The following is a 20,167-nucleotide window of genomic DNA, read 5'->3' as shown; positions in this document are numbered from 1 at the left end:
AGATTATGGGGCTGCTCTCTCTCAGTATAGAGAGATGTGTGGTGGTGTGTTAACCTGAGGGTTACCACTGTTCAGACAGTGAGAGAGATTGAGAAGCAGAGACCTTTCTGGTCACCTCAGCTGGTGTTGAAATTAAATCCAGGTGGTTGGTGTGCCCTGCATTGCAAACCATCCGCCCAGCCAACTGAGGTAATTGGCACCAATAAACATACACATGACTTCAACTTGGTCATTGGTTTTATAGAGCTGACCTTTAGCTGTTCAAATTGTAAAAAACACATTGCATCAGAGTTTTAGATTACTTACAGTGTGGAAACAGGCCCTTCGGCCCAACAAGTCCACACGACCTGCCGAAGCGCAACCCACCCATACCCCTACATTTACCCCTATTACCTAACACTACGGGCAATTTATCCTGGCCAATTCACCTGTCCCGCACATCTTTGGACTGTGGGAGGAAACCGGAGCACCCGGAGGAAACCCACGCAGACACGGGGAGAACGTGCAAACTCCACACAGTTAGTCGCCTGAGTCGGGAACTGAACCCGGGTCTCTAGGCGCTGTGAGGCAGCAGTGCTAACCACTGTGCCACCGTGCCGTATCCAATCAGACAGATCAGCACGGACATTAGATGCAAGCGATGAAGGCATTGTTCCTTCAAAGTGGTTACCAGCTGACTGTACATACTTACCGCTGTGCCAATCTTTTCCAAGGTCTCCTCATTTATTGGGTAACGGAGTTTCATCTTCCTGTATAGCGGATTCTTTTCATAGTAGCTGACTAGATCAACCAGGCTGTCAAACTCCGAACTCCCCAGGATGACGACCTGACCTTCCTGCTGAACACGACAGTGCTTGATCTTTCCTTCAGCGCTGTTGGGAAAAGACAGGAAGAGATGGAGAGGCTTCATCCTAGCAATGTCATCTCTCGAGATCGAGGCTGTGGATCCAAGGTATACCTGAGGTCCCACTTGCCCTTAACTGGTTCTGGGGGCTTTGAGAGTTGGAGAATTCACCCCAGAGATTGTAAGTCCTTGTCGCAGTGAAGAAACTTGTAGACTTAATGTGTGTTGTGAACATGGAACTCCTAAAGACTTAGAATGTTGTGAACAATATAGATGCATTTAAGAGGCAACTAGAGAATCCTATTAGGGAGAAGGGAATAGATAATACATGGATGGCATGTTGGCTGAGTGGTTAGCACTGCTGCCTCACAGTACCAAGGACCTGGTCAAAGTTTGTGAGAAGATTTGTAGCTGGGGTGCTCGTTGTTGTGGTTTTGTTCGCCGAGCTGGGAATTTGTGTTGCAGACGCTTTGTCCCCTGTCTAGGTCCTGGGTCAAGTCCAGCCTCAGGCGACTGTCTGTGTGGAGTTTGCACATTCTCCCTCTGTATGGGTTTCCTCCCATAGTCCAAAGATGTGCAAGTTACGTGGATTGGTCATGCTAAATTGCCCCGTAGTGTCCAGGGACATATGGATCAGCCATGGGGTTTGGGGGTGGCTGGGTCTGGGTGGGGTGGTATTCAGAGGGTTGGTGTGGACTCGATGGGCCAAATGGCGTCTTTCTGCACTGTAGGGATTTGATAATTATGATTGTAGATGTAGATGAGAAAAGATAGGAGAAGGCTGGAGAGGAGCACAAACAACAAGATAAATTGACTGGGCCAAATGGCTTGTTTCTGTGCTGTATACTCAATGCAGTTCTACATAAATTAGCCGGTAAACTGAATCCACTCAATTGGGAATACAGTATACGATCCTTTATCCAAAATGCTCTGCAGCAGTTCGGAATTGGGAATTTTTTGGTTTTCAGCATAAGTGACAGTTTAATGGTGAAATTTTTTAAAATGTTAGTGGGCGGCACGGTGGCACAGTGGTTAGCACTGCTGCCTCACAGCGCCTGAGACCCGGGTTCAATTCCCAACTCAGGCGACTGACTGTGTGGAGTTTGCACATTCTCCCCGTGTCTGCGTGGGTTTCCTCCGGGTGCTCCGGTTTCCTCCCACAGTCACAAAGATGTGCGGGTCAGGTGAATTGGCCATGCTAAATTGTCCGTAGTGTTAGGTAAGGGGTAAATGTAGGGGTATGGGTGGGTTGCGCTTCGGCGGGTCGGTGTGGACTTGTTGGGCCGAAGGGCCTGTTTCCACACTGTAAGTAATATAATCTAATCTAATGTTACCTGAGGAGCAGACTTCTAAGTAAGAACAGGACGGTTGGTGCTTGGACACGCCCCCCCATGTCTCATCTGAGAGACACGCATCGAGTGGGTGTCGACTTGAGTTAACTGTTTTCACGCCAAACAACCTTGTTAATGAGAAAAAAGCTTCAGGAAAAAAATCTTTGGATTTCGGAGCTTTTTGGTTTTTGGATGTTCGGATAAAGGATCCTCTACCTGTATTATGGCCTGGCACTGCAGAAAATGTGCCCGAGAAGCACCAGGTTGTCATTGGAACCCACGTGGTTTATCAATGCCTTTCAGGGAAGGAAATCAGTCACACCCAAACTAGAGGTGACTCCTGTCCAGACTTAATGTTCACAGGGCAATGATGAATGATCAACAAATAGGGTTTCATCAGTGTTGCCCACATCCCAGGATGCGATTCAAATAACACTTACCGGAAGGAGATTGCGTATGAATTGGGCTCGTTCCGTTTACGAACGAGGAAGGCTCCATCTCGTGGCACCCTCATTAGCATATGCTCCGCCTCTGATCGTGATAGATTGGCATGGTACCACCTGGGTATGAAAGAGTGAAGCTGGTAAAACATGGTACAGTGGAAGTGATGTCCGTTAACCATTAAAGACCAGGCTAATTTTCCCAGGCTGTAAATATCAAAGCATAACACATACGACAACCCCAAACAAAAGAAAAACAATACAGATGCTGGGAATCTGAAATGAGGACAGAAAATGCTGGAAACTCTCAGCAGGACTGTAGGTCAATGATAATACCACAAGGTTGATTGAATAACTCCCAGAGACTGGTATCCTGAGACCAAGTCACCTTTTATTGACACTGATAAAGATCCCAGAGTGAATAGAACCTCTGACACTCCTGTTTATATCTGTCAGCCAGGGCTCCCTGATAGGACCAGATTAACAGCCCCAATCAGGGAACTCATATTCTATGAGGCCCACCTGGCTGACCTTGCAACAATCACTACACGCCCCCGCCCCCCTTCTGAGTCCAAGGACATAGCCAGTTCTTTTATTTGTAGCTCTTCCTAGGGTGTTTTAGCACCCGGTCATGTGCCTCCAACCCTGCATCTGATATGGGCGGTGTATAACGCATAGTAGCTCATCTCTTGCGCCCAGAGCATTTCAAAACAAATGCATTCTCCCCTTCAGGCAGCAAAGACATTGAGGTGGTGACATTCGCTGTATCCATCTCACATTTCGAGGTATCTTCAACTTTGATGGAGAGGGTGAGCCCATGGGTCCAGAACAATCAAAAAGGTTGTCAAGGAGCTGGGCACATTTTGGTGTCATGCTGTTTGTGTGTTTGCAGCTTTCCTATGGGCCACGTGCCTGTTGCATCTACCCAAACGTTACACATCACTGGACCTGACCCCAGGCTGCCATGCCTCTTGTTCATGCAGGGTCATTCCCGTGATTCCTACACCAAGCTTCATCCCCTGAAGTAAACTGTCTCTCTCACTTCATGAAGCCTTGTAGCCAGCATTGATATTCCTGATACTATTTCACTCTCCTCTCACCAAGGTTCAGGAAGATCAGATTTAACTCAGTGTGAAATCTTCTCCCCATTAGCAACTCCGCTGGAGCTATCCCTGTCGTTGCATGAGGGCTGCTTCTATAATCAACAGGAACTGGGACTGTGAAGCTGTAGGCTGTTTCTTTAAGGGTTGGACTGCTGTCTCTGCCAGATCATTGGATGAAGGATGGTATGGAGCACTCCTTATATGATGAGCACCATTCGACTTTAGGAAATACTCAAATCCCCACTGGAAGGCCATGGCTATCTGTGATCAAAACTTCCAGCAGCCTATGTACTGCAAAAGATGAGCACAGCTTTTCTATCAGCATCCCAGTGTTTGCCAAATGAACTCTGTGCACATCCAGCCATTCTGAGTGGGCATCCACAATGACTGAGAGTATTGAGCTTATGAAAGGACCTGCACAGTCGAAATGTAACAAGAGTCCAGAGTTTACCGAGCTATTCCCACGGACGTAGGGGAGCTGCTGGTGATAATTTTTATCTGTCGGCACTCGGGATATTGGCTTACCAATACTGTGTTGTCTGCGTCCAATCCTGGTCATCAGACATAGCTTCATTTTGGAAACACCTAGATGACCTCAGTGGAGTTCTGCCAGTATCTGGAACTCATGCTGCAACTCATATTGATATCCTGTCCTCTACTGAGTGTGATTGGGCTTTTATCTAGCTGCAAGAAGTGGTTTACCATTTGTTTGAAATCCTCAGAAAGGTGAACCGACTTCACACTCAGTACGACTGGTGCTGCCCTTTCCACAAACTTGTCTGATTAGATTAGATTAGATTCTCTACAGTATGGAAACAGGACCTTTGGCCCAACAAGTCCACACCGAACCTCTGCAGAGTAACCCACCCTGACCCATTCCCCTATATTTACCCCTGACCTAACACTATGGGCAATTTAGCATGGCCAATTCACCTGACCAGCACATCTTTGGATTGTGGGAGGAAACCAGAGCACCCAGAGAAAACCCACGCAGACACGGGGAGAATGTGCAAACTCCACACAGTCGCCCGAGGCAGGAATTGAATCCAGGTCCCTGGCACTGTGAGGCAGTAGCCCTAACCACTGAGCCACCGTGCCTCCTGACTGGTTTGCTAATCCTTCGTTTTCCAGCCTTCTGATTTCTGCCTCTACTTTCACCTGGGAGCCAAATGGCACTGGGCAGGCCTTGCAGAATCAAGGAATTGCTTCCTGGTCAAGATGTAAGGTGGCCTTGGCTCCTTTGATCGTCTCTAGACCTTTCTGAAAAACTTCTTGATGTTTAATTAGGACTTCACACAGGCAGCCATTTCCTAATCGAAAAACGTTGAATCAATCGAGGTGAAGTTTTCTTCACCAATTTCGCCCCAAATAGCTTGGGCCTACCACAATCAGCAGTAACTGAACCAGTTACTCATATGAGACCAGAACCAAAGTTGCATCCTTAATCTGTATGGATTCCCCAGTTTCGGTTCCCAGTCTAGGCAATGTCTCACATAAACTTAAAGGTTGGAATCCAGAGTGAATTTTGTTAAAATCCAGTTCTGCTAACACCAAAACAGCCATGCCGGATCAACCTCCATTGGAACTGAGTGACCATTTAACCAGATGTTTATTTTGATTGGTTCTGATTTGGATGTTGCTAAGCAATTTAACTGTTCCTTAACTGAGGTGTGCACTCTCCTGGATACTGGCCTATGGGTTTTCTTACTCAGTTTAGGTCTAGTGGGAACCTTTTGCTGTCAAGTCTGCATACCAGCAGCAACTGCAATGGCTTACTGGCCCGGATAATGAAGAAAATGTTAACCACTTGGCCGAGAATTGGCTTTGTTTTGGGGTTTTGCTGTGGGCTGACCTAGAGTCACTCTGTTCGGGATATATCTTGAGTGAGGCGCTGCAATTGCCTTCAATTAAGTGGTGTTCCCCAAGCTCAGTCAAACTGGTGAGGATGTCCATTTCCATCGGAATACTCTGTGATTCCCATGCTCCCTTTGCCAAATTTTCCAATGATTAAGCCAGTTGTAGCACCTGTTTGAAGTCCTGCTGGGCTTCAGCTAGTAACCGTTTTTGCAAGGTTACATTAATTAATTCCACATACTAAACGGTCTCTCAGCATCGCATTAAGGGCTAAACCAAAGTCACATGCCTCTCTCTGCCAGACGTCTTACCCTTATCAAAAATCCCTGATTCGGATTCCCCAGGCACTCGAATTACCAGAGCCAGCTCTCAGGGTGAACAGAACCTCTGAATCTTCTGTTCTTATCTGTCAGCCAGGGTTCCCTGATTAGATCAGGTTAACAGCCCCAGTCAGGAACTATTACTCTTATGAGGTCCCCCTGGCTGACCTCATTATAAACACTGAAGTATTGGGGCCAAAGTGGGCCATTCCACTCATTGATTCTGCTCTGCCATTCATGGCTGATCTGATCATTCTCAAATCCATTTTCTGCCTTGCTCCAATGACTCTTGATTCCTTACTCGATTAAAAATCTGTGTCAGACGTGAATAGAGCCCTCTACTGTAAAGAATGCCAGAGTCACTGCCCTTTGAGAGAAGAAACTACTCTTAATTTGTTTCAACTGGATGACACCTATTCTGAGATTAGAGACAGTCCCCAGGTTATGAATGGGTTCCACTCGAGTACTTTCATATGTCACTTTGTATACAAGTCAGAGCACAACACAGTGCAATATATAATATCCATTTTTATGTACAAGCACATGTTTGCATGTTGGGTCTTTAAAGGGATCCTGTTTGCAAGTATGATTTTCAGCAACACTCCCTAGGACCTTACCATTAAGTGTATAAGTTCTGCTAAGATTTGCTTTCCCAAAATGCAGCACATCGCATTTTACCTGAATTAAACTCCATCTGCCACTTGTCAGCCCATTAGCCCATCTGGTCAAGATCCTGTTGTAATCTGAAGTAACCCTCTTCACTGTCCAATTGACAATTGACAATTTTGGTGTCATCTGCAAACTTACTAACTGTACCTCTTATGTTCGCATCCAAATCATTTATGTAAATGACAAAAAGTAGAGGGTCTTGTGGCATTCCGCTGGTCACAGGCCTCCAGTCTGAAAAACAACCCTCCATTACCAACCTCTGTCTTCTACCTTTGAGCCAGTTCTGTATCCAAATGGCTAGTTCTCCCTGTATTTCATGAGATCCAACCTTACTAGCCAGTCTCCCATGGGGAACCTTGTCGAATGCCTTACTGAAGTCCATATAGATCACATTTACTGCTCCACCCTGATCAATCTTCTCTGTTACTTCTTCAAAAAACTCAATCAAGTTTGTGAGACATGATTTCCCATGCATAAAGCCATGTTGACTATCCCAAATCAGTCCTTGCCTTTCCAAATACATGTACATCCTGTCCCTCAGGAGTCCCTCCAACAGCTTGCCCACCACCAAGGTCAGGCTCACCGGTCTATAGTTCCCTGGCTTGTCCTTACCACCTTTCTTAAACAGTGGCACCACATTAGCCAATCTCCAGTCTTCCGGCACCTCACCTGTGACTATCGATGATACAAATATCTCAGCAAGAGGCCCAGCAATCACTTCTCTAGCTTCCCGCAGAGTTCTCGGGTACACCTGATCAGGTCCTGAGGATTTATCTCCTAGGGAGTGTTGCTGAACAAAGAGACCTTGGAGTGCAGGTTCATAGCTCCTTGAAAGTGGAGTCGCAGGTAGATAAGATAGTGAAGACGACGTTTGGTATGCTTTCCTTTATTGGTCAGAGTATTGAGTACAGGAATTGGGAGGTCATGCTGCGGCTGTACAGGACATTGGTTAGGCCACTATTGGAATATTGCGTGCAATTCTGGTCTCCTTCCTATCGGAAAGATGTTGTGAAACTTGAAAGGGTTCAGAAAAGATTTATATGGATGTTGCCAGGGTTGGAGGATCTGAGCTACAGGGAGAGGCTGAACAGGCTGGGGCTGTTTTCCTGGAGTATCGGAGGGTGAGGGGTGACCTTATAGAGGTTTACAAAATTTTGTGGGGCATGGATAGGATAAATAGACAAAGTCTTTTCCCTGGGGTTGGGGAGTCCAGAACTGGAGGGCATAGGTTTAGGGTGAGAGGGGAAAGATATAAAAGAGACCTAAGGGACAACCTTTTCACGCAGAGGGTGGTACGTGTATGGAATGAGCTGCCAGAGGAAGTGGTGGAGGCTGGTACAATTGTAACATTTAAGAGTTTGGATGAATATATGAATAGGAAGGGTTTGGAAGGATATGGATGCTGGCAGGTGGGACTAGATTGGGTTGGGATATCTGGTCAGCATGGACGGGTTGGACCAAAGGGTCTGTTTCCATGCTGTACATCCCTATGACTCTAAGTATGAGCTAAGTTAGACATTTGTAAATTGGGGACTGCCTGTATGTCATCTGGTCCTAGACTTCCACACCTACCCCGTAAAGTCTCTTCTATGTGTCAATAATATTGCTTCTTATTCTGATAAATTCAGAGTATGGTCTCAACCTCCTCAACCTCTCTCCCCAGGTCAATCACTCCATCCCTGGTATTAGCCTGGAGAACCTGTTCAGGAGTCCCTCCAATTCCAGCATATTTTTCCACTAACAATCAAATGAAAGGTCATCATTGGGAAACATTAAAATGACCTGCTCATTTTGTTCCTAGCATTTGTTTCAAAGACAAATACAAATTTAAGCATTGCTGTGCTTACACTCCACAACTCGTCCCCAGCTGTCCACTGAGTGTTTAACCCAGTCCGGGCATTGGTTACCATGGTAAGGTATCTTTACATCCTTTTGTTAACAGTTGATGGGTTCTGCAACTGTCTCTCGTTCTAAGGACTCTGGTATATTATTTTATCTTGTCTCTAAGTCTAGTAATGTTCAGAAAATCACCTAAGATTTTCTGTACCTTCCAAACCCATAGCCACTTCCATCTAGAAGGACAAGGGCAGCAGATATATAAGAACACCACCTCCTTCAAGTTCCCATCCAAGCCCCTCACCATCCTGACTTGGAAATATATCACAGTTCCTTAACTGTCACTGGGTCAAACTCTTGGAATTCCCTCCCTAATTACATTGTGTGTCAATCTGCAGCGGTTCAAGAAGGTAGCTCACCACCTTCTCGGGGACAACCAGTGACAGACAATAAATGCTGGCCTAGCCACTGATGTCCATATCCCACACATGAATAACAAATAATCACAATAGAATCATACAGGACAGATGGAGTGTGTAGAGTCGGGAAGAAGATTGCGGGTCAAGACATCGGTGCTGAGTCTGAGGGTTGGGATTGAGAAAAGGTGGGGGGGAGGGGAAATGAGAAAGCTGGAGAAATTTGCATTCATCCCTTGTGGTTGGAGGGTTCCTAGGTGGAAGATGACGCGCTCTTCCTCCAGGTCATGGTCTGACCTCCCAAATCCTGTACTCAATACTCGGACCAATAAAGCAGCAGGTTGTGTAAGAAGCGATTACAAAATGAACCTAAGTTGCCTGTTGGACTGATCTGTCAACAGCAGAGGACAGGTGCTCCTTTCGAGATTCATTCTACAGTAAATTCTGCAAAAAACTAGCAGTACCCATCACTGGCACCAGCAGAAAACTGCTTCGTTCACACAGAGATAACTGGGTGCCACTTTTTGGACTGAAGTGAAATAAGAGATTTGCAGTCTGCAGAGAACACACCAGGAAAGACAGGATATAAGTAGAGCAGAGGCCAAAGGTACAATAGACGTCCCATTCAAGGACCAAATCGTGCAAGGACTCTCTCCATGAATCCTCTGATGGTGGTATCTTCCAACAGAGCACAACAGGGTCCGATCACCAGCCTAATGCCAAATTCTCAGATCTGTTCTCAGCTGGCAGTGCTGCAGTGACGCTACGTGCTCCTGTTCCAGTTCTCTCAACAGCAAACTCCAACACCGATTACTGCTGTGCTACAGGGTCAGAATCCAGATAGTCATTTACTTTCCACACACTCAGTTAGGCCTTCCCAGAGCACACACTCTCCAATGATGGTGCCCTGCTCACTCATCACTACCATCTCCCTCTTCCTCTCTGTCACCATCACCCTCGCTGCCTCCCTCTCCCTCACTATCTCCATCTCACTTTCTCTCGCTATCACCACTGCCCTCCCCCTCACTGTCACCACCTCCTTCTCCCTCACTATCAACATCTCCCTCACTATCACCATTTCATTCACTGTCACCTTCCCCTCTCCCTCGCTGTCACCTTCTCCCTCTCCCTCGCTGTCGCCACCTCCCTCTCCCTCGGTGTTGCCACCTCCCTCTCCCTCGCTGTCACCTTCCTCTCTCTCTCGCTGTCACAACCTCCCTCTCCCTCGCTGTCACCACCTCCCTCTCCCTCGCTGTCACCTTCCCCTCTCCCTCGCTGTCACCTTCCCCTCTCCCTCGCCGTCACCTTCCCCTCTCCCTCGCTGTCACAACCTCGCTCTCCCTCGCTGTCACCTTCCCCTCTCCCTCGCTGTCACCTTCCCCTCTCCCTCGCTGTCACCTTCCCCTCTCCCTCGCTGTCACAACCTCCCTCTCCCTCGCCGTCACCTTCCCCTCTCCCTCGCTGTCACCACCTCCCTCTCCCTCGCTGTCACCACCTCCCCCTCCCTCGCTGTCACCACCTCCCTCTCCCTCGCTGTCACCATCTCCCTCTCCCTCGCTGTCACATCCTCCCTCTCCCTCGCTGTCACATCCTCCCTCTCCCTCGCTGTCACATCCTCCCTCTCCCTCGCTGTCACCTTCCCCTCTCCCTCGCTGTCACCATCTCCCTCTCCCTCGCTGTCACCATCTCCCTCTCCCTCGCTGTCACCATCTCCCTCTCCCTCGCTGTCACAACCTCCCTCTCCCTCGCTGTCACCACCTCCCTCTCCCTCGCTGTCACCTTCCCCTTTCCCTCGCTGTCACCTTCCCCTTTCCCTCGCCGTCACCTTCCCCTCTCCCTCGCTGTCACAACTTCGCTCTCCCTCGCTGTCACCTTCCCCTCTCCCTCGCTGTCACCTTCCCCTCTCCCTCGCTGTCACCACCTCCCTCTCCCTCGCTGTCACCACCTCCCCCTCCCTCGCTGTCACCATCTCCCTCTCCCTCGCTGTCACCATCTCCCTCTCCCTCGCTGTCACCATCTCCCTCTCCCTCGCTGTCACATCCTCCCTCTCCCTCGGTGTCACATCCTCCCTCTCCCTCGGTGTCACATCCTCCCTCTCCCTCGGTGTCACCATCTCCCTCTCCCTCGCTGTCACCATCTCCCTCTCCCTCGCTGTCACATCCTCCCTCTCCCTCGGTGTCACCATCTCCCTCTCCCTCGGTGTCACATCCTCCCTCTCCCTCGCTGTCACCACCTCCCTCTCCCTCGCTGTCACCACCTCCCTCTCCCTCGCTGTCACCATCTCCCTCTCCCTCGCTGTCACATCCTCCCTCTCCCTCGCTGTCACTGTCTCCCTCTCCCTCGCTGTCACCCCCTCCCTCCCCCTCACTGCCACCCCCTCCCTCCCCCTCACTGCCACCCCCTCCCTCCCCCCACTGCCACCCCCTCCCCCTCACTGCCACCCCCTCCCTTCCCCTCTAGCTCCTTTTCAAACACCAGCTGCAATTTCAATTGGGCGCTCGTTCCTTCCTGCAGCCGAATGCCTGGAGCCCTGAACACAGTCCCCTGCTTGCTCCCAGTTTACTGGAGGGTCTGCTGCATACTTACTCTTTGCTTTCATGTGCATTAGTCTGAGGCACGGGTTCCGTCAGCCGCATCTCAAACTCATTGCAGCGGAGTGGCACCTGTTGATAGTGTGTTATCAAGGCGTAGAGACTGTCAAACACTAGGTTGTCTGTTAGGTAGAATTTGGGATTACCAGCTTCCTGGCGGGAATGGATCCGGCAGTGCTGCACCTTTCCAGAACGCCTGAAAAGACCGGAAAAATACATTCATTTCTGTTCAATAAGCTACAGGTGAAGTTCACCAGGGATTAAAAACGTCCCAGTCTGGAGGCAATGACAAAATAGAAACCAAATAACCAGATACCCATGTTGGTTGTGCCTTCGGTGGGCAGTTCGGAGCATGTGCAATAGGGTGGGTTACTCTACCCATGCCAACCCTGAGCTCATCCCTATAACATCAAAGATACCAGCTCCTCACCATATGTGAGTAGGTGAGGGATAGTTAATTTTGTTCAAACTCTATTGCCCATGGTATTACCCTGCACACACTCTAAAAGTGTTAGGAAAATTGGGTGGAACTCGGCAGCTTGTTCTTTCAGGGGGAAGCAAGTGAGCGAGTCTATCGTTGGAGACTGCTGCTTGTCGATTGAGACACCGCACCGGGAGAGCACCTCTCCCCTTCCTTCCTAGCCACATGGTCATTAAAACACAGCCTCACCCTACTCCTTAGAGTCGCAGACTGCCCTTGTGCACTGACTTACCTCACTCTGGGATCCATCAACCACCCTTCCTGGACTTGCCTGCAATGTCAGCACCATCCATTGAGAGGCTCGAGCACTGCAGGGACTGTTATAATGACCAGGCGAAGGTGGCTTTGCATAACTGAACTACAGAGCTGAATGGCCTTTGGCTGTTGGCTTCTCGCTGACTTTTTATCTGGTGGGTCTGAACCATCTGCCTTGTAAACTTCTGCCCCATTTCTTGCCATTCCTATATTTCATAATTCACAATAAACCTTAACGATATTACAACTGTCCCATAAACTGTAACACAATGGATAGAATTCAAGACTTAGGAGGAGGTGTAGTAATAGGGATTAAGTATGACTGTGATATGCTAATAAAACAACATACAATCTCACAGGAAGCAATGTAATGTCACATAATCTTGCAGCCTTCTGGTCAGATGAAGCCATAAAAATGTTTCTTAACTAAAGTGAATGTTTTCCTTACTTCAGGTGACTTGGTGAATATTCTTCAGCAGCACAATGAGGTGAAGAACATTAGATAAACCATAAGTTCATAAGACATAAGAGCAAACATAGGCCATTCAGCCCATCGGGTCTGCTCTACTATTCAACGCCATGGAGGCAGATCTGAAAATCCTAAACTCCATTTCCCTGCCTTTCCTCATAAGCCTTGATTCTATTGCAGATTAAAAATTCGCCAATAACAGCCTTGAAGATACTTAATGGTCCTGCCTGGTAAAGAATTCCACAGAGTTACTACTGTAGAGATGTCACCACATCTGTGTCTTAAATGTGTGGTTCCCATATTTTGAAATTCTGCCCTCTGGTCCTGGACTGTTGCATCAGGCGAAACAATCTTTCTGCACCTACCCTGTTAAACCCTCTAAGAATCTTGCATGTCTCAATAAAGTGGCCTCTCATTCTTCCATATTCTAATGAATACATGCCTAATCTTTTCAACCTCTCCTCATAAGACAGTCACCTTCAAATATAAACTTCTCCAAATCATCTGACATGATGGCATTCCATTAACCCATTCCCAGTATAGTATTCCTCCATTAGTTTCACACCCCTTGTAACTATCTCTAATGTACCATATAGCTCCCCTGGAACCATTCCATATTCTCAACTATCTCTGATATATTATACTTTGTACCATCCTACACACCACTAATCCACCTCTAGTATATCTCATCCCATCTAAGGTATACAGATATGGTCAGGACTTACCAGAATGAGAGTGTGTAGTCCCCCACAAAGGTTTCACTCTCACGCACCAGAAAGGAGCCGTTGGGAGCCCCGGTTTCAATGCAGTACTCAGCGAGAAGCTTCTCTGCGATTTGCCTCCCGTCACGGCCTGCACCAAGTTTCCCGTGGAACCACTTCTCTGTCACATGAAGGTCAGTGCCACTACTCGGCTAGAACATTGAAGAATATTAGTACTAGGGAGGTGGCAAATCACACGCCATCCTTATACTCATTTATACAGGCATTGGTGGAGGGAAGGAGGATTCATGGGGTTATCTCACCCACCCAATCCCTCCCCTCTCCAGCAGACAAGTTACATTGTAGAATTCTACAGTAAAGAGACCCTTTGGCCCGCAGAGACGGTACCACCAAAAGTACACTACTACCTACACCAGTCCCACTTTCCCACACTAGGCCCAGAGCCTCGAATGTTGTTGGTACTTCGAGTGCTCATCCAAGTTCATTTTAAAAGATGTGTGGTTTCCCACCTCAACTCCACTCCCAGGCTGAGCATTCCAAACCCCCTCTATCCTCTGGCTGAAAAATATTTTCCTTAGATCCCTTCAAAATCTCCTGCCTTTGACTTTAAAATTGTTATTGACTCTTCAGCTAAGGGGAACAGCTGCTTCCTATCCACCCTGTCCATGTCTCTCACTATCCTATACACCTCTATCAGATCTCCCTCAAACCTCTCTGTTCCAAAGAAAACAACCTGAGCTTAACCAGCCTCTCTTCATCGCTGACATGCCCCATCCCGGGCAACATCTGGTGAATTGCTTCTGCATCCCCTCCATTGTAATCACATCTAGCATGGTGGCTCAGTGGTTAGCACTGCTGCCTCACGGCGCCAGGGACCCAGGTTCAATTCATTGGGTGATTGTTTGTGTGGAGTATGCACATCCTCCCAGTGTCTGTGTGGGTTTCCTCCGGGTGCTCTGGTTTCCTCCCACAATCCAAAGATATGCAGGTCAAGTGAATTAAATTTCCCATAGTGTTAGATGCATTAATCAAAGGGAAATGGGTCTGGGTGGGTTACTCTTCGGAGGGTCAGTGTGGACTTGTTGGACCGAAGGACCTGTTTCTACACTGTAAGGAATGTAATCTAATCAATCCTTCCTATAATGTGGGGACCAGATTGCACACTGTACTCTAGCTGTGGCCTAATCAAAGTTCTGTACAGCTCCACTATAAACTCCCTGCTCTTATCATCTATGCCACAAATGATAAAGGCAAGCTTCCTGTATGCCTTCTTACTTCCCCTATTAACCTGCGCTGCTGCCTTCAGGGATTTGTGGACAGGCATCTGAGCTTCCTATTATCCTGCCATATATTGAATAAATCCTTGGGGGTTTCCTTTTTTCAAAGTGCATCACTTTGCAAACAATTAGAGTTAAATTCCATCTGTCACTGATCTGTCCATCTGACCAATTTGTTTATCTTCTCCTGTAACTTAATACCTACCTCCTCACTATCAACCGCCTGGCCAATCTTTGTGTCTTACACAAACTTATCATCTCCCCACATTCTCATTTACATCATTTATGTATATCACAAATAAGAAGGGGCACAGCACTAATCCCTATTGTACACCACCACAAATCAGGCTCCAGTTATACAAACAGCCTTCTACCACCATCCTGTGTTGCCTGCCACTAAGCCAGTTTTGGATCCAACATGCCTAGATACCCTGATCCAGTGAACTTATACCATCTTGATTAGTTTCCCATATGGAATCTCGACAATTTCCTTGCTGATTATCCAGCACTCGATTAACCAAATTTCGGAAAATCTGAGCAAGATCGCAAGGTCCCAATGCGTGGCCAAGTATATTAACCGGCATCGATTAACCGAGTGAAATACTCCTCGCCTGTGTCCTTCAGATAATTGAGGTTCCTCTTGGTCACCTCCTCAAAAACTTCAACCAGATTTGTTAGGCATGACCTCCCTCTGACAAAGCCATGCTGACGATCCCTGATCAAATCTTGCCTCTTAAAATAGAAATTTTTTTCCTTCACTATTTTCTCTAATCTTTTCCTCACCACCGATGTTAGATTCACTAGTTTATAGTTCCCTGGTCTATCTCTAACACCTTTCTTGTAAAGTGGAACCACATTAGCTGTGCTCCATTCCTCTGGCACCTCTCCTGTGGTCAGAGACAATTTAAAAAGTTGACTCAAGTCCCCTGTAATGTCCTCCCTCTTTTCTCACGACAGACTGGGTTCAACTCATCAGGACTTGGAGATGCTAAATCCACCAAAACCTCCAACACCTCCTGACTTCTTACATCAATATGCTCAATAACTTCACAGTCCATCGCCTTGAATTGGATGTGGCTACTCATCCAAACAGAGGCGTACGATATTTGAAATTTTATTGCATGTAGGTCAATCTGCCATGGCCTTATTTGTACTGATTTGTAAATGGATCCAGGAAGCAAGAGTACCCGGATGTGAAAATTGGGGGAGAGTTACACATCTTTACTCTGAATTTGGAAGGATTACCTTAAGAAATTTACTGAAGCGTGCATCAGGTAAGGTTAACAATTTTTCTTACAAGTTTTGTGAGGTTTAAGTCTTTGTTATCATAAGAGATTACTTCCTGTGATTAAACCTTCAGTTTATTCGAAAACCAGCAGACAGATGAAAGAATATTCATGAAATAATGTTTTGCACAACTGTGTCTTTCTGATTGGCACCTATATGTTATCTACCCTTTGTTTCTTGGAGAGTTAAACTTTTCGTTAACTCTTGGTGATAACTGATTAGAACATTTACCACCTGTTCTATTTGATACTTTTGTTAATTGGTGAATGTGGGCCAACGAATTGTGAAAGAAGTAAAAAGACTTGCACACTAGTGGGTTATAACACTTCTTCATAGAAAAATACACAACCAGGAAGATCTTTTATGCATCAGGTGTTGACAAGTGTGAAGGGAAGTGGATAAAACACATGTCAGCAAGACCTGTCTGTTCAAAATAAATTGCAGACCAGACATCCTTTTGCTTTATATCTTATTGATTGTGAAGGCTATGGATCAGAGATGTACAGCTTAAAACCTGACAGAGGTCATCAATATTTTAGAACTTCAAAACTATTTTGTTTTTGCTTGATAGAGTTAAAAGATCTGGCTATTTGTCTGACATAAGATTTTTCTCATCTATACTTAAGTAGGAGGAAGGGTAAAGTAAAAGCAATGGTCCATGTTCTCGGTAGTTATGTCTGGGGAGTTCGGGCCAATGGCTTGCACATCCTGCACTCTGTGGGGAATCTCAGATCCACCTGATGATCATGTAAGCAGGAGATGACCCCTGCTCTGAATTTTGGAGCTGGGCACAACAGACACATTCATGAGGCTGAGGGGTTCTTGGACAGGGGTTCTTTTGCGACATGGTCATTCTGCAGATTCAAGAAGTGGAGGCAGATAGGACAGGGATGTCTGCCAGGCAGATGTGGAGAGCTGGCAAGTAGTGAGGGAATTTCCCAGAGTGCATCTTGTTCAGAAACTCTTATTTGATCACAGAAAATGATGAGAGTGATGGCTCTTCTATGGAGGCCAATCAGAGTCAAGATCATAGCACGGTGAGTGGTCTAGCTGCTCAGGATGGTGGGAGAGGAGGAGGGAGTGTGCAATAATGATAGGGAACTTATTAGTGCAGGGTGTAGACAGGCATAGGCAGGATGGCCTGTTGTTTTCCCCCAGGTGCCAGGGTCAAGGATGTCTTGGAATGCCTGCAGTGTATTCAGAAGCAGGACGGTGAGCAACCAGAGATTACGATCCATGTTGGGATCATTGATGGAGGAAGAAAGAGAATTGATGCCTTTAGGAACCTTTAGGAACTTAGATCGAAAATTAAAAAGCTGCGGGGCTACGGCATCATATATGTTTGACTAAAAATTGGGTGAGAGATGTGCAGGATTGGCAATAGAACATTCCTGCTTACAGAGTGATCAGAAACAATAGTGAGGGTGATAGAGGTCGTGGGAACATGCTTTCAGTAAAGGAATCAATTACAGAAGGAAGGAGGGATGCCATTTTAGACGGATCATCAAATGAGACCACATGGTGCAACTAAAAGCCACAATAGGGGCAAAACAAACAATGTGTTACATAGGCAGGAAGGGATAGTGGATCAAATATGCAATTTAATTTCATGTAACTGTAAGAATGGTAAGATGGTAACAATACGGCATTTGAATTACCCAAGTATTAACTGTTGTGTGTAAGGTAGGGAGAGAGCAAAATTCTTAAATTGCATCCAGGAGACCTTTTTGTTTAGCCAGTAAGTAGGAAGTCCAACAAAGAGGTGGCAGTCCTGGATCTAATATTTGGAACTGTTCCCAGGCAGGGGAAAGGCTAATCTGTAGGTGAGTATTTTGGAGACAGTGTCCATAATTCAGTTTGATTTAGGATAGAAAACAATAAGGATGGGCCAGGAATAAATGTACAAACCAGGAAAAGGCTCATTTTACTAAGATCAGTTAAGAATTGACCTAAGTGGACTAGGTAGACAAGCAGGAGGCTGGAAGAACACAGCAGGCCAGGCAGCATCAGGCGGAGAAGTCAACGTTTCAGGTGGAAACCTTTTACAGGTTCAATCCACTAAGTGGACTGGGAGCAGCAACTTGCAGATAAAATGTGTGCGAGCGATGAGAGTCAATCAAGGAAGAAATAGTGAGAGTACAAGACAAACATGCTCTCTAAAGACAAAGAGTCGACCAACAGCAAAGAACCCTGAATATCAAAGGACATAAAGGCTAGGATTAAGAAACAAAGAGAAGCTTATGGCAGATATCGAGGGCTCAACGCTCATGGGCAGTATGGTGGCTCAATGGTTAGCACTGCTGCCTCACACGCCATGGACCCGGGTTCAAACCCAGCCTCGGGAAACCACCTGCATGGAGTTTGCATATTCTCCCTGTGTCTGCATGAGTTTCCTCCGGGTGCTCTGGTTTCCTCCCACAGTCCAAAGATGTGCATGTTAGGTGAATTGGCCATGCTAAATTGCCCATAGTGTTCAAGGACATGTAGGCTAGGTGCATTAGTTAGGTGTAATGGGTCTGGGTGGGATACTCTTCAGAGGGACAGTGTGGACTTGTTGGGCCGAAGGGCCTGTTTCCACACTTTAGGAATTCTACTTCAACATAGCAGAGTTCCACTGGTATAAATAGTGTAGGGAGAAATTAAAAAGTTAGGAAAACTAGGGAGTGCATGAGGAAAGTATTGGTGAGTTGTTGTTTTGAATATACAAAGAGGAAGACAAGAACTGGGGAAAAGGTTACACCCATTAGGAACCATTAAAGTAACCAGGATGTGGACACAGTACTTAATGTATACTTTGTGTTGGTCTTCACATTGGAAGAGGACTGTATCGGCATTAGGGTGCAGAACTGCCAAAGACTATAACATATCTGCACTTGATGAGACAGGAATTAACTGGGGATAGTCAGAAGTGATGTCTCAAGGGGAGGTTGTGTTTGGCAAATGTGATCACATTTTTTGAGGTAACTGGAAGTGTTGATGAAGATATTCATTTGATATGTTCTACATGGACCTCAGCAAGGCTTTTTCTCAGATCCCTTGTGGCAGACTGGTCAAGAAAGTAAGACCCCATGAAATCCAAAGCAGGGTAGCATGTTGGAACCAAAATTGGTTGAGAGGCAGGAAGTAGAGGGTGATGGTAGAGTGATGATTTTGTGACTGGAATTCTGCAGAAATTGGTGCCCTTGATTTTGTGGTTATATATTAATGATCTGGACCTAAGTGTAGGGCGTATGATCAAGAGGTTCATGGATGATATGAGAATTGGTGAGGTGGCAAATAGGGAGGACGACAGCTGTAAACTGGAGGAGAATATCAACGGATTGGTCAGACACACCAAGCCAGAAAAATGTAAAGCAATGGACTTGGAGAGGCAAGGGATTACACTGAGAGTGTTAGGAACCTGGGAAGTATTAAAGGTCACAGGAACCTTGGTGTGTACATCTACAGATTCCCTAAAGGTAGCAGGGCAGGTAGATAAGGTGGCGAAGAAGTCATATGGGACACTTGCCTTTATCAGTTGAAGACCAGAATACAAGAGCAAGGAGGTTATGTAGAACTGTATGATACGATGGTGAGGTTGCAAATTGAATACTACATGCAGTTCTGGTCACCACATTATAGATGTGATCACACGAGACAGGAGAAGATTTACCGGCTACTGCTTGGGATGGAGGGTCTGAACTCTGAGGAAAGACTGGACAGGCTGGGGCTGTTTGTCTTGGGGCAGTGAATATTGAGAAGGGACCTGATAGAGCTCTGTAAGTTTATGAAGTATTGATAAGGTTAATAGGAAGACACTTTTTTTTCCATTTATAGAAAGGTCAATAACCTGGGGACATAGATTTAACCTAAGAGGCAGAAGGCTAAGAGTTGAAGAGAATGGTTTTCACCCAGAACGCTGTGGCAGTCTGAAACTCACTGAATGTGTGAGTGGTTGAGTCAGAAACATTTAAGCAGCTTGCATTGCCCTAGCTCCAGGGCTATGGGTCAAGAGCTGCAGAATGGGATTAGTGAAGTGATGTTTTTCATGACAGATATGAATGGACCAAATTGTCTCCTTCTGTGCTGTAAATGTTTATGAGTTATCAGACCAGACTGTCAAACCAAATGATAACCAAGAAACATTTAAACCTTTTGCTTGTGGGCCTATCTAGGATCTGTTTTTCCACACATATTCTTCAAATTATCTTGTGCTCCTTTATGGCTACACATGGCATGTTCAGACTTTTAGGCTGTGTGTACCACAATGTTGTGTAATAAGTTGTTGCTATG

The 20,167-nt window shown here is 46.4% G+C and overlaps 1 protein-coding gene across 1 annotated transcript in view; it reads right to left on the bottom strand.

Annotated features, from left to right (window-relative positions):
• The window catches only part of plcg1 (phospholipase C, gamma 1), a 178,018-nt gene that overhangs the window by 52,228 nt on the left and 105,623 nt on the right, over positions 1–20,167 (bottom strand). Inside the window, exons 16-19 of the mRNA XM_060836480.1 lie at positions 13,335–13,522; positions 11,400–11,600; positions 2,616–2,735; positions 692–872 (exon numbers count right to left, since the gene is read on the bottom strand). Of these exons, the coding sequence (XP_060692463.1) occupies positions 692–872; positions 2,616–2,735; positions 11,400–11,600; positions 13,335–13,522 (690 nt within the window). The remainder of the gene's footprint in view (positions 1–691; positions 873–2,615; positions 2,736–11,399; positions 11,601–13,334; positions 13,523–20,167) is intronic.

Source organism: Hemiscyllium ocellatum, chromosome 15 (assembly GCF_020745735.1).
Source record: "Hemiscyllium ocellatum isolate sHemOce1 chromosome 15, sHemOce1.pat.X.cur, whole genome shotgun sequence".
NCBI lineage: Eukaryota > Metazoa > Chordata > Chondrichthyes > Orectolobiformes > Hemiscylliidae > Hemiscyllium > Hemiscyllium ocellatum.
The sequence above is the reverse complement of the archived record's forward strand: the minus strand, read 5'-3'. Positions and strand labels throughout refer to the sequence as shown.